This window comes from Epinephelus lanceolatus, chromosome 10 (assembly GCF_041903045.1).
Source record: "Epinephelus lanceolatus isolate andai-2023 chromosome 10, ASM4190304v1, whole genome shotgun sequence".
NCBI lineage: Eukaryota > Metazoa > Chordata > Actinopteri > Perciformes > Serranidae > Epinephelus > Epinephelus lanceolatus.
The window spans coordinates 11,159,342-11,173,670 of NC_135743.1; the positions used below are offsets into that span (position 1 = coordinate 11,159,342).

The 14,329-nt window shown below is 41.3% G+C and overlaps 1 protein-coding gene across 10 annotated transcripts in view; it reads right to left on the minus strand.

Annotated features, from left to right (window-relative positions):
* The window catches only part of LOC117265753 (DENN domain-containing protein 3-like), a 36,260-nt gene extending 23,216 nt beyond the window's left edge, over nt 1-13,044 (minus strand). For 4 of the 10 annotated variants that reach the window (XR_013492179.1, XR_013492178.1, XR_013492177.1 and 1 more), the window contains exons 1-13: nt 12,885-13,042; nt 7,877-8,019; nt 6,304-6,493; nt 6,075-6,155; nt 5,785-5,900; nt 4,115-4,239; nt 3,144-3,255; nt 2,857-2,976; nt 2,655-2,753; nt 2,299-2,418; nt 1,645-1,760; nt 1,377-1,532; nt 1,189-1,285 (exon numbers count right to left, since the gene is read on the minus strand). Coding sequence is in view for 1 of the 10 variants with exons in the window: in XM_033640431.2 (XP_033496322.2) it covers nt 1,189-1,285; nt 1,377-1,532; nt 1,645-1,760; nt 2,299-2,418; nt 2,655-2,753; nt 2,857-2,976; nt 3,144-3,255; nt 4,115-4,239; nt 5,785-5,900; nt 6,075-6,155; nt 6,304-6,493; nt 7,877-7,960 (1,416 nt within the window). In the remaining 9 variants the exon portion in view is untranslated. Of the gene's footprint in view, nt 1-1,188; nt 1,286-1,376; nt 1,533-1,644; nt 1,761-2,298; nt 2,419-2,654; nt 2,754-2,856; nt 2,977-3,143; nt 3,256-4,114; nt 4,240-5,784; nt 5,901-6,074; nt 6,156-6,303; nt 6,494-7,876; nt 8,020-12,584; nt 12,725-12,884 lie in introns of those variants that run through there. The other 6 variants (XR_013492174.1, XR_013492173.1, XM_033640431.2 and 3 more) reach the window with 4 other exon arrangements.
* Between the last annotated feature and the right edge of the window lie 1,285 nt (nt 13,045-14,329).

Sequence of the window (14,329 nt, forward strand, 5' to 3'; positions counted from 1 at the left end):
CCAGTTCACATAGAAAAGTAAGCTCAAGTCAATCAGGAGAGTGAAGCCTTGAAAAATGATGAGATGGATGACATGTTGCAAAAGGGCGTCATGCAGGAAGCAAAATACGAACATATTTTCTCTTATTTTTGTTCGTATCCACAATCTGTTCTTATTTCATTCGTGCCCACCGATTTCTAGATTTCACAAGTGTTTTGTTGTTTATGCTCTTCTGAGGTTTGAGAAAGTTTTACATGTAGGCGAGAGCACTCTTACAAAGATAAGAGAAAAACATCTCGTTTGAACAGTCAACAAATTGTTGCCCATCACAAAGAAACACAAGTTTTAAGTTTGACAAACATAAAAAAAATGCATGAATTTCATATCATCAAATTTAGATTAGATTTAGAGCAATTATAATAATTAGATTATTAAATTAATTATGCCATACTTCAGTTTCCATGCCTCCCTCTGCTGACTAGTGGTAGAATGTAACGCACATTCACTCAAGTACAAATTTGAGGTACTTTTACTTTACTTGAGTATTTTAATCTCGTGCGTTTTTCTACTTACTTTTTTTTTTACTTCTTCTAGATACTTTCCATGCAAAAACATTTCATGGTTCCAGCTTCTCAAATATTAAGACTTGATGCTTTTCCTTTTTAATTTTAATTATTTTGATCGAATAATTTGATTTAAAACTTTCTGCATTGATTACTTTTACTGGCGTCACGATGGTGCAGTGGTTAGCATTGTCGCCTCACAGCAAGAGGGTTTCTGATTTGGACCCAGGGTGGGGGAGCCCTTCTGTGCAGAGTCTGCATGTTCTCCCTGTGTCAGCGTGGGTTTTCTCCAGGTGCTCCGGCTTCCTCCCACAGTCCAAAGACATGCAGGTTAACTGGTGACTCTAAATTGCCCGTAGGTGTGAATGTGAGTGTGAATGGTTGTCTGTCTCTATGTGTCAGCCCTGTGATAGTCTGGTGACCTGTCCAGGGTGTACCCTGCCTCTCTCCCAATGTCAGCGGTTACAGAAAATGAATGAATGATTACTTTTACTTGTAATACTTAAATACATCTTCCTGATTGTACTTACATAATTTTAGTGTGGAGTGGTATTAATACTTTTATTAATCAAGAAGGGGGGTGCTGGTAAATGAGGTCCCCTGGTAACACTGCTCCTGTGCAAACAGGGTTTAAAATAGCACTTACCTTTTTGTAAAACAGCTGTTCAGCTGGCTCTCTGGTTTTCAGGAACTCTCCACTGTTAAACACTCGATGTTCATAGTTCAGATGACTGCTAACATCCCTGTTATATGCACACATGTATACATTAACAAAATATTTATTTAGGGGAGCCATCCTGGTAGATCTCAGTACACAAAGAACACACACACAACCTGAATATGTTGACCATCAGTTCCAGTGTGATCCTCTGGATGTCGTGGTTGAGGTTGTGTTGCCATGCTCTCCTCTGAGCCCGCTGCTCACTGATGTCAGTGCAGCTTGCATGGCTGCACTGACACAGGTCAAAATGAATCTGAAGGGACTGACACCTGCAAAGACACACTCACACTTTACAAATGTTTTCATATCTTATTTGTACTTCTGTATAGTATTAGTAACAATGATCAGTAGTCACATCATTCTTTGCATTACAGTGAGCACCTCTGTGTGAAGCAGTCTGCAGCAGCCAGAGGAATCTCTGGTAGGTCAAGAGTCTCAGAATAAGAAGTGGAGACACTTCCTTTATCAATGTTGATGAGGATCAGATCATCTGTTTCCTGGATGGGGGAAGAGCAAGACTAAAATAAATGTCTTTATCTCTTTGTCGTGCATTAACTGATATGCTTTTAATGGAATGGGGCGACTGAGGCTCAGGAGATAAAGCGGGTCATCTTTTAATCACAAGGCTGGCAGCTCCTCCTGCATGTCAAAGCAGGACACTGAACCCTTGCATTGAACCTTGCATGGCGGCTCTACCAACATTTCCATTTGTGTATCTGTGTGTGTGTGTGTGTGTGTGTGTGTGTGTGTGTGTGTGTGCATGAGAGGATTGTTGTTAAGCACTTTGTCTGCTAAGTTAGGAAAGAAAGGTGCTGAGTCCATTTAAACAAATACATGACAATACTAATAAATGTTTTGTGATCTAGAAAGATTTAGTGAGCAACAAGAAGTAACAGTCAAATGTAATGTGAATAAAACATATGGAAACAGTTTTAACCTGCTGTAGATATTTTTTTGTTCTAATTCTTTATTTATTAATGACACAAATTTCCCTCTATTAGCAGTTTTAACTAATTGGAAAGGTTGGGTACTCACAGCAGCAACCTCTTCAAAATGGCTGAGATGGCAGCCCATGAGGAAGGCAGTGGGAGCCATGAGAAAGTCCAGCATGCCTCTGGCCAGGACAGGAACATATGGCTGCTGCCACGACAGAGGCTGGCAGAAAGATCAGGGAGGCATGGATGAAAAAAATTATAGAGCGAGTGGTGTCACAGCACAGTAGAACAGTGCATCACCACTCCAGAGTCTGATAAATCTTTCTGCAGGTCTTTTGCAGTTGATTTGCCTTTCTAACAATCCTACAAGCAGCTTTCTCTTACTTAACTATTAACCAAGATCAAATCTAACACTACTATGCATTTTGCAGATATGCAGACAGATTTTAAACTGACCTTCATATAAAGCAAGAAGCTCTCTGCCACCAGCGTGAGTCTGGCCCAGTCAGCAGAAAATAACACCACCCGCTGCTCCTGCAGGAGACAAGACAGCACCTGCAGAGACAGGGACAGAAAAGGGACAAACAGTAAAGAGACAAGAGTTAATGTGAGCCTCCTCCTGTTTCACTAACATCCCCACAACAGGTGTGTGTAGTACCTGTAGTAGTTGCTGTGGTCTGAAGCAGAAGAAAGGCAGATGGAGGTCTAAATCTATAGCTGGGTGGTCTTTGTCTTCTCTGGACGGTAGTACAATGGTCAGTGGATACAGGGTAAACATCTGCCAAACATACACAGCATTACAGTTAAGTGTTCTTTTATCTTCTGGCTGGCTGCGTCACATTCAAAGGATGGGCTGAAAATCAATATATGTACACACACACTATTATGCTTCTTCTACCATGAATGTAAACATTTTTATGACGACAGTAAACACACTGCACACACCAAATGTAGTTGTCCAGGAGGGGGGACAGGCACCAGCGCCAGGTTGGCTGCAAACTCCTTCACTCTCTCCTCCATGTCGGATAAACGACAAGTTCTCAGCTGGATTAACAGACTAACAAATAACAAGGAGAAACAAACAGAGATATATGAGGGTTGGAAGCAACAACAATTCACTGATAAAAATGGAGGAGATGAAAATACATGTGAATTGAATAATAGAGGGGTAAACTGGATGTGACATGAAAAACACAGTGAAAAATTATCAGTGGATGTGATTAATTTGTCTACCGTGCATCATTCATAACACCCAACTGACATTTATAGTTTTGTTTTTGTTACTTCTGCCCAAAACGGCAATCATAAAAAAAAACACTAACTGCTATTGAGTTTTTGCCTCTCAAATGGGAAACGTTGCCAAATTTCGACCAGCTATGTGTCACCACAGAGCGTGCAGATGAATGGTGTTTGGCTTCTCTCCGTGTTGCCAGTGCCTGAATCTTCCCGCTCATCACTTGGCGGGGGTCTGCTCATGCGCGGGGCTGCCGTGGCTCCGGGACAGGTGGGTGTTGTGAATGATTGCAGACACAATAATCACATCACTTGATAATTCATCTCTCTCTTTTTCATTTCACATCCATTTTTTTTTACCTCTTAAGTAACATTACAAGTGGTTAATTTGCAGCTCACAGCAACTTCATTCAATATACTCTCAGTTAGCATCCATTAGCTTGGAAGGCTAACTTGGCTTGTTTACTGTATTATGTGAATGTCACTGTCACCCTGAGCATCCCACCAAACCCTGTTCACAAATCTGGCAGGTCAATAAAGCGTTGCGTGATGTTAAAAACGATTAAACAAAAAGTTGAATATTCATATTTAAACAGCCAAATCTGATTCAACTGGCAAAATGATGAGTCGGGTAAATTCCTTATAAGTGGCTAGGCAGTTTGGTTTAGTAAATAGTTTCTTACCATGACAGACAGTCTTTGAGTGCAGTGAAGTAAGGATACTTGGATATGACACAGAAACCATAGGCAGAGAAAAGTTTAGAGAACTTAAAGGACCCAGGTCCATTCTGGAGGAAAGATGTCTCTTCCTGTAAAAACACAGGAAACAGTGAACGCCGAATCTCTTTCATTATTATATATTACATTATTATCATTCATTGACACATGCTAATTGGTGAAGTTGCCAGTGATTAAGGGCCACTTTATCTAAAATTAGTTTTTATCCACATTAAGTTAAAGATCTGGAGCTTCGTTTATAACCACTGCGTACGCACAAAAAAGGGCTTGAAATGTGCATGTGCCACTTTGTAAGCTTAAACTGGGATTTATAAAGAAAAACTTGATGTGGAAATGTAAGTAAACGCATACACACATTTTGGAGACAGGAAAAAATTGATGACACAGATGGTGATTGTGGAAATTGGACAAGAGGAATCATTATATGTGTAAAGATCTCTCACACATTTAAATTCACCTCCTATCATATGTTGATTGTAGATCCACTTCACAAACATTCAAGTGCAGCAGTGTTATTTGTGTTTGTGCCAGTGAGCAAGAACTTTTCCATAAGCGCCTTTTGATTGCAAAAGATCTGTCCCCTTAAATCTTAAATCCTGCTCAGTAGTTCATTAGCACTGTCTAATTATCACATTCCCACTACCGGGGCACAGAGGAGAGGGTGCACAGCTGAATGATGCCAGGCTGTGGCAGATGACAGGATTCAGGAAAATCTGTCTTTCCTTTACCCGACAGTAAGCGTGAATATACTGAGTCATTTTCACCTTGCCCTCGTTAACCAGGCTAACTGATGAAAATAACGTTGTCGGTTGTATAAATCTGAGATAACATCAAAAACAGCATTAAATAATTGCAGTACACTGCATCAACAGTTTTCAATTATCCTTACCAATACTGTGCATATATCACCAAGTAAGATTTAAGTTTTCAGATCATTTTTGTGTGTAAAATGGCTGCAGGAATCATTAGTGTGCTGTCAGAGTCACTGGAGACACTGCGGCACTCCACCTCTCACCTGGCACATCTTCACCTGCACATATGGATTATGTAAATTAGAAAAGACATCAGGGTGGAATTCTTTTTTTTTTTCTTTTGGCATCCACTTTAAAAGAAAATCAAAGTCAGGTAGTGTCCTGTATGATGAACTGACTGCATTAAAACGAGCAGCAACATGTTCTTCTTTAGTTTGTAACCCAGCTGCCCACCAAACAACAGGCTATGTGCTTTCTAACCTCCAGCTCACCAACAAGCACCTCAATTTCTGCATCAGGAATATTCGTCTTCTTGGTTTTCATGTCTATGCATGTGCTTTGCATTGACCATTTATGGCTGCATGTGGGCAGTAGAGGGCGCAACATGAGGCTGGTCCCCGTGCAGACAATTTAAAGTTGATTTGGGATTTACAAAAGGAAATAGCGTACTGGCAAGTGTACACACAGTTTCAGAAATCTGAATATTTTTTGGCGTATGTACATTTCCTCATTTGTACATAGGCAAACATTTAGTGTGGATTTGCCGCACAGTTTTACACATGAGGCCCCTGGTTGTAGCAGAAAAACACAGTTGGGATTTAGTTTAATTGCTGTGTATGAAGTATTACTTGTAGCACTGTTTACCAGTATCGGTCGATAACATTGCAGTACTACTCCATGGGTCTTGTTGCCAAAGACATCAGTGAAAACCAGGAAGTGGAATTGCTCCTCTTTCTCTTCATTGGTTACTTGGAGCCCACCTGGTAAAAAGACAAAAATATTAAGACACATTAACACAAAGGTATGATTATGCTGCTATGACAAGATGTCAGTTTTGCACTGTGTGGCTGAACCATGTAAAAAAAAAAAAAAAAAAAAGAATCTCTCAATCTTTGAGCCAAATTTGTGTGAGCGTGCCAGGGAACGTTAAATACCTGGGAAGCAGAGTTGAGGTAACGCCATGAGATCGATGTCTTTAGGAACACTGACATCTTCAGTTCCTCCTCTCCCCCCTGCTAAAATGATACAAAACTAAATTACACAAATCAGTAACCTTGCGGGAGACAACATGTTTGTGGCTCCACAGGGGTTTTGTATTTGAGACCTGCTGGGTGGCAGCTATGTGTGGACAGAAGTACCAGACCAGACAAGCAGGTACCACACCTGGGCTGGGAGTCGCTGCAGCTGAAGGAGGTTGTTCCCTTTTCTTCCTGAGAAAGGAGCGCCGCCTCTTCCCATGTGACCTCCCTGTTTCACTCTCAGATTGCGGTCTGGTAACAAAGGGAGGCGCCAGGACATGCAGTACCTCCGGCTCCAACAGGAGGTGTTCTGGAGTTTCATTGTTGTTTATGGCCTTAGTGGGAGACAGACAGGCAGGGATGGATCAGAGGGGACAAATTTTCTTATCATAAGTAGTACAGTGCAAATCTCTCCTTATGCCTAACATCTAAAGGGGTCAGTTGAGGTGGTTCAGGCATCTGATCAGGATGCCTTCTGGGCACCTCCCACTGGAGGTGTTTCGGGCTTGTCCCACTGGTAGGAGGCCCCCGGGCAGACCCAGAACATGCTGGACGGATTACATATTTCATCTGGCCTGGGAACACCTTGGGGTCCCCCAGGACCGTGGGGGCAGCAGGCCGGGCAAAGTACCCCAGACGTCCCTCTCCCCAGCAACACTTTCCAGCTCCTCCAGAGGGACCCTGAGGTGTTCCCAAGCCAGATGAGATATGTAATCCCTCCAGTGTGTTCTGGGTCTGCCCCGGGGCCTCCTACCAGCAGGATGTGCCTGAAACACCTCCAGCGGGAGGCGTCCAGGAAGCATCCTGATCAGATGCCCAAACCACCTCAACCGACCCCTTTCAACGCGAAGGAGCAGTGGCTCTACTCCGAGTTCCCTCCGGATGTCCAAGCTCCTTACCCTATCTCTAAGGCTGAGAAAACTCATTTCCGCTATTTGTATCCACGATCTCATTCTTTCGGTCACTACCCAGAGCTCATGACTATAGGTGAGGGTTGGAACGTAGATGGACCTGTAGTTGAAAGCTTCCAAGTGATCATGGTAGAACTATTTGTGCCCTGGGAGGAGCGCATGGACGAAGCCCAAGAGCAAAAACGTGCCAAGTACCAGGAGCGGACAGAACGGTGCCGGAGGCAGGGCTGGAACACCCGCTGTGAGCCTATTGAGGTGGGATGGCGTGGCTTTGCAGGCTGGTTACTCTGCTGAACTGGGGATAGTGGAGCTGGCTAAGAAGAGGGCCATCAAAACAGTAATCAACGCTGCAGAGTCAGCCACTAGGTGGCTGAAAAGGAAGGCCCCATGGTCAACTGCTGCTGGGATGCAAGCCAGGGACTGATCGCCTCCTGTTGGGTCGCCTGGGTGACGGTGTCTGATGTTTGAAAAGACCCAAAACACCTGATGACCCCAGAATACATCACTGGCAATGCTTAAATAATCCATATATTCTTTAAGCTAAGTTTGGACTTTTGGGCATTTCAATCAGCCATTGGCAGGCAGTTTAAAGTTTGCACTGATGCTGCTGTCTTGGCTAAATCTCCTCTGAAAAACTAAAATTAAAACTAAAGTAAACCTCATGATATTAGAAAGGTCAAAACACCAAAATGAGATGAGGCTGCAAACACAAGTTATTCAGTCTATGATGTCTATACAGCTACAGTTACCAGTTTACAGTACATCCGTCAGACACGTGTGTGTCAGGGTGCATTTGGATGCACATACCTGGGAGATCTCCCTGAGTTTGTCGCTTGATGCTCCCACCACCACACAGGCTTCCAGCAGAGCAGGAGGCAGATGGTCCGTCATCGCTGACACCAGTTAGACCAGCAGAACTGGGCCGACTCTGACCTGCTGGATCACAACCACTGAAACAAAGACAAGTCAGAGAGAGGAGCCAAGGAAAGGTTTACATACAGAGATACAGATAACAGAAAATGGCTTGTGTGTAATAAGGCAGACGTTGCGACAGCTCTGTCATCTTCACCGATGAGAACATCTATCAGCTGGATTAAGTCACAGCACATGACACACATTATCACTGCTGCTGTTCTCATCAACAACAACTTCTAAAGACCCAGTCAGACACTTTTTTCTATCACAGGATTATTCCAAGACTTAGGGTGTACAAATGGCATCTCTGAAAGTTTACCCCTCCTCCATCTCCTCCTCCTTCTAATGGCATTTGCAAGAATCCTGTGTCTGAACAAAAACAAATAAATCAACCAACCAATGATCAAATATGAATCAAGACTCTGTTACTGCATTGCTTATTTCTCATACATACGCTTACTCAACATAATTTTGTGTACTATTTAGGTGTAAAATGAGAAAGTTGGCTCTGGCTGAGGTGACGTACTGGGTTTTGGGTCGACTTTTTCCAACATGGTGGCTGAGTCAAAAACTCTGGGTGCGCTCTGAATCGCATAGTTTTTCTTTTTACTTTTTTAGCAGCTGCCCTTAAAAAGTATGTACTGTTGCATGCAGTATGCACACAGTTGGGATGTACAACTTTCTGATTACATTACACCCTGAAATTTTACCCTCTTACTTTTATATCCGTTACTATGGAGATATAACAAACACTACGTACAGAGGTCAATCCATAGAGCTCTGCTGTCATTACTATGCAATCTATGTAGTTTAACTTTAGAATTATAACTGCACAGATTGTAGATTTGTGACAGTGAAAGTAAATCTGCAATTCTATAGTATATAGTTTTGTTCTATTACTGTTTACAATATTCATGATTATTTTCATCACTTAAACAATCAATATTCCTATTATTACCATTTCCTGGTCATCAGGTACTTAAATGCACCGTCATCCATCACTGCGACTTCTGACAACTGTCAAACAGCTGTCAGTGAGCTGCTGTGGCTCAGTCGATGTGACATATCGTCCGCTGTGTAGAGGACTGTGGGTCAGAATAACCAGTAAAGCATGCTGGCTTTCATACTGCAAAATCAGACCGGATGTACTAGAACATCCTGGTATTTTTGGCATACTGCATTTGACATACTACGTATTGAGACATATTAAATCTTCTTTATAGCATGGTGGTATGGATATTTGGATGCACAGATTCTCTCTACCTGGCCGCCATGTTGGAAACAGTCCAGACAAAACCAAGCACCACCCACCTTGATTTATATTGGATCAGTTAGCTGGTTTTCTTTAGCGTGAAACGGAGCCAAGTGGAGGTGGAGAAGTCTACTGTTCTTTCAGACCACTTGAATTACAATATGCTGAAATGTTTTTTATGGGACTTTTGCCCAATTGCGGCAAAATTAAACTGCCTACCCCAGCTTTAATATGATTATGACATTTTATGAAAATCTACTAGAAACACTCAACAGCAAAGTGCTTTATAGAAAAAAAGGTTTAAGATTTAATTCACAATCCAGAGATTTACTTTGTCTGCAACTGAATCATAAATTTGGCATTAATTTCCCAATAAACACTGTCAAAAATGCAGCATCACTGCTATGTTCTGAGGGCAAACAATGACATGGTTTTAAAGCAAATCCCATAATGGTTAGTGTTACAGGCAGCTAGTCTGGGCAGTGCATTTATATCAACTTTACAGTAGTACAATGTCTGCATTTATCTGTCTAATACACTGTGATATTGATTAGTGCTGTAATCTGTCTCAAACAATATGTTGCTTATCAGCTTTTAGTTTGTGGTCCATGAAGTTCAAAGGAACCCGTAAACAACTCAGGAACAAAAACTGAAGTAAGCTGATTCAAGCCATGTGGTGGCAACACATGACACAGGATTTAGTTCATTATTCAATTAGTATTTTTCACTGCACATCCACATAATGTGATAATAATTCTGCTTTTCATCTTTGCTGTTCTCTTTCCATCTGTGGTCTACTTTTTATTTTACAACTGAATCACCACAGTGAGGAGCAAATTATCCGAGATCACATTTTGCCCGTTTCTTGGTCTAATGTCTTCTTGGAAAATTAGGCTCATGTGTGCAGAGGAGGATGGACATGTACGCACAAAAACACAGAGCAAATAACTTGCAACTGGGCCCCACAGTAAATGACATTACATGTTGTAATGTAAAGTTCTCTCATTATTTTACTGTTAAAGGTTGTTTGACTGTTGCAACAGTGTAGCGCTGTTCACTTGTTTGAACTTAAATGATATCTAATCCTCAGCATCAAGAATGTCCGGCATAACTGAACTAATAACCCATTAAAGGAGCATCTCACATGACCTGCTGCTGCCCCTATTGGTCCAAGGATGTGACATGATCATAATCACATACAGTACGATCATATGATCCTTGACAAGCAGAGCACATTCCACATCAAACCGTAGCAAAACAATAAAAGTGTCACAGCTTCTGATACGACACAAACAAGCTGACATTTCTATCTACAAAAATATGTTAAAGCTTGAATACCTGAAACTGCTGGGGACTTTTAAAATAGTAACTCGCCTTTAAAATCCATTTAAAAAATTGCAATATGTCTTCATCTGTCCTATTTAACCAATGTTCAGACCAATATAATAAATGTTTTGGGACCATTTAGTAGTTCTGGTAGTTTAGTTTTTTGGTTCCTGTTGAGCCTTAGGAGTTTTGTAAGTTGTAACTGTTACTGTATAATACAGGCACTTTTTTCCGCAAAATGTAGACGTTTAGATGTTAGTAAACATTTATTTTAAATACTATCTCTGCTTAGAGTCTGAGCCCTTATTATAAAGATTCAGATAATTCATCAGGATGTCCCACATCACATCCCCACTTGTCTCATGATTTGTACTTGAGCTAAACTAAATCGTCCAGACCTAAAGTTATGGATGCATTACTGAATTGGTCTATCAGGTATAGGCCCAGGGACCCAAAGTGTCAGGAGCCCCACTGGCCTCCATCTGCAAAACATGCATCAACCAGGAAGAGACTCAAAAAGACAAAAAAAAAAAAACAAAACACAAAAATGCTTCAAAGAGAAACATATTGACCTTTAAAGAGACACAAAACAATTATAAAGAGACATAAAATGACTACAGGGAGATGTAAAGGATCTACAAAGATACACAAATCTACCTCAAAAGAGTCTTTTAACAGACAAAACAACAACAAAGACATGCAAAGGACTTACAAGAGACACCCAAGGACCAAGGAGACACAAATATACCTCAAAGAGACACAAATGACTTCAAAGAGACACAACATGAACACAAAGGCAAATGAACTACAAAGAGACACAAAATGAACAAAATAGACAAAAACATACCTCAAAGAGACAGAAAACTGACCTTTAAAGAGATACAAAATGACCACAAAGACATGTAAATAAATGACAAATAGACACAAAACGACTACAAAGAGACACAAAATGACCACAAAGATATGCAAAGGAACTACAAAGAGACACAAAATGAACAAAATAGACAAAAACATACCTCAAAGAGACAGAAACTGACCTTTAAAGAGATACAAAATGACCACAAAGACATGTAAATAAACTACAAATAGACACAAAACGACTACAAAGAGACACAAAATGACTACAAAGTGACACAAAACTACCAAAAAAGAGACTTTTAACAGACAAAACAACAACAAAGACATGCAAAGGACTTACAAGAGACACACAAGGACCAAGGAGACACAAATATACCTCAAAGAGACACAAATTACTTCAAAGAGACACAACATGACCACAAAGGCAAAGGAACTACAAAGAGACACACAAGGACTACAAAGAAACACAAAATGAACAAAATGGACACAAATATACCTCAAAGAAACAAAAATAACTTCAAAAGAGACAAAAAACAACTACAAAGAGACACAAAACAACTACAAATAGAAACAAAACAACCAAAAAAGATGCAAATATACCCATAAGGGTCACAAAGTTACTTCAAGGAGACATAAAACAACCTGAGGAACACACAAAGATACCACAAGGAGACAAAAAACCGACTAAAAGATGCTGACAAGTACATTGAAATGAATAAAAAGCCTGTGTCTTGCTCCAATGTAGGACAGGTGGTGGGGCCTTTTGCATGTCTGTGCCCAGGGCCCCATCGTCTCATTATCCACCCGTGCCTGAGGGGGTCATGCATGCAATGGGACTGAAAGTCTGCACAGTCTGAATCAAATGTGCCCTTAAATCACAGGTTAACTTGTGTGACAAGACAGAACTGGAGCGGAGAGAACTAACACAGAGAAGCATGAGAAGGGTCACTGTCATTCCTGCACAAGCTGGCAAACACAAACATGATCTAAAAACAAAAACATCTGACTGGTGAAATCAATTAGGTGGAAATTAAAAGTAGAGCAAAGCAAAAATGTCTTATAATAAAACTTAAACTCATTGCTTTGATTTCAGTTTGACTCTAGTTGTTTCAATATCTCCAGCACAGATACATGACTTCAACAATCAAATGTAGGTCATCTCACCTGATGAGGAAATACTGACTGGCATGTGTCAAGCTAACACCACTGTCACACCCTGTTTGTATTATGTGACAACATATCAATTTGAAGCCACATTTCTGCCTCCATGACATAAAGTAAAAAACCAAACTGCAGCAGCAGAGTTTTCCAAACTGCAGAGAGGACTTCAGCTGACACAGTTTTATTGCGACGTGATGGTGAGTCACAAGCTGCACAGGTGAGAGGATGCTTCCAATCAGTCTCTGAGACTCGACTTGTCAACGTCACGCTGTTGAATCTTTAAACTGTTAAAAGTTCTCTTACCTCCTCACAGGCTACCGTGCGGCTCCTCAGTCATCCCCCCGTCACTGTCATGAAGGCAGCCCGGACTAAAGTCTCTCCAACTGCGCAGCAAACTCCGGCACGACTAAATAATGGCACGAGCTCGTCCCTGTTTCCATGTTTACCGCCTGTCACTCTGCTTCCTGTTTCTCTGCGTGGAAGTACAAACATGCGCATTGATAGTTTGAGGAAGCACTGCAGTTTCATACAAAGCATGTAAGTCACTCAACAATGACGTGCCTTTTATGTTTTGTCACAATTTGGCTCTAATATAAATGTATGAAGCATCAGTTACAACCCTGTGAAAACTTAACAGGCTGGAACATTAAAGGTCCAGTGTGGATTTACTTCTGATGGTGGCTTTGCACCTATTTTGCCACCAGTTTGTTTCTTGAAGTTCTTTTCACTAAGTGGAAGATAATCATTCGTTCATACATTTGTTCACTTGCCGTTACCACTTATCCTCTCAGGGGTCGCATGGGACATTTGCATTTCATGGGTAACACCCCCTAAATAGCCTACTATATAAGGACATGTGTTGTGCTGTGTGCAGATACTCAAGAATTGAAGAGGTGCCACCAATAAAATCTGTAAAAAGCATATCAGTTAATGCACGATAAAGAGATAAAGACATTTATTTTAGTCTTGCTCTTCCCCCATCCAGGAAACAGATGATCTGATCCTCATCAACATTGATAAAGGAAGTGTCTCCACTTCTTATTCTGAGACTCTTGACCTACCAGAGATTCCTCCGGCTGCTGCAGACTGCTTCACACAGAGGTGCTCACTGTAATGCAAAGAATGTTGTGACTACTGATCATTGCTACTAATACAGATATACAAATAAAATAGCGGCATATTGATTTGGACTTTTTTTGCAGGTGGGTGTCAGTCCTTTCAGATTCATTTTGACCTGTGTCAGTGCAGCCATGCAAGCTGCTCAGAGGAGAGCATGGCAACACAACCTCAACCACGACATCCAGAGGATCACACTGGAACTGATGGTCAACATATTCAGGTTGTGTGTGTGTTCTTTGTGTACTGAGATCTACCAGGATGGCTCCCCTGAATAAATATTTTGTTAATGTGTACATGTGTGCATATAACAGGGATGTTAGCAGTCATCTGAACTATTAACATCGAGTGTTTAACAGTGGAGAGCTCCTGAAAACCAGAGAGCCAGCTGAACAGCTGTTTTACAAAAAGGTAAGTGCTATCTTAAACCCTGTTTGCACAGGAGCAGTGTTACCAGGGGACCCCATGTACCAGCACGAGCACTGACATTAGCCCCTGTAAACGATGTACACAATCATTGTAAACTCCACTCAAAACACAGCACTACTAGTAGTGATGTACAGTGTTAACCTTCTTTTCTTTTAAATGCAGGTTAAACAAACAGAACTGATTCTGCCACACATTGGGCCTCA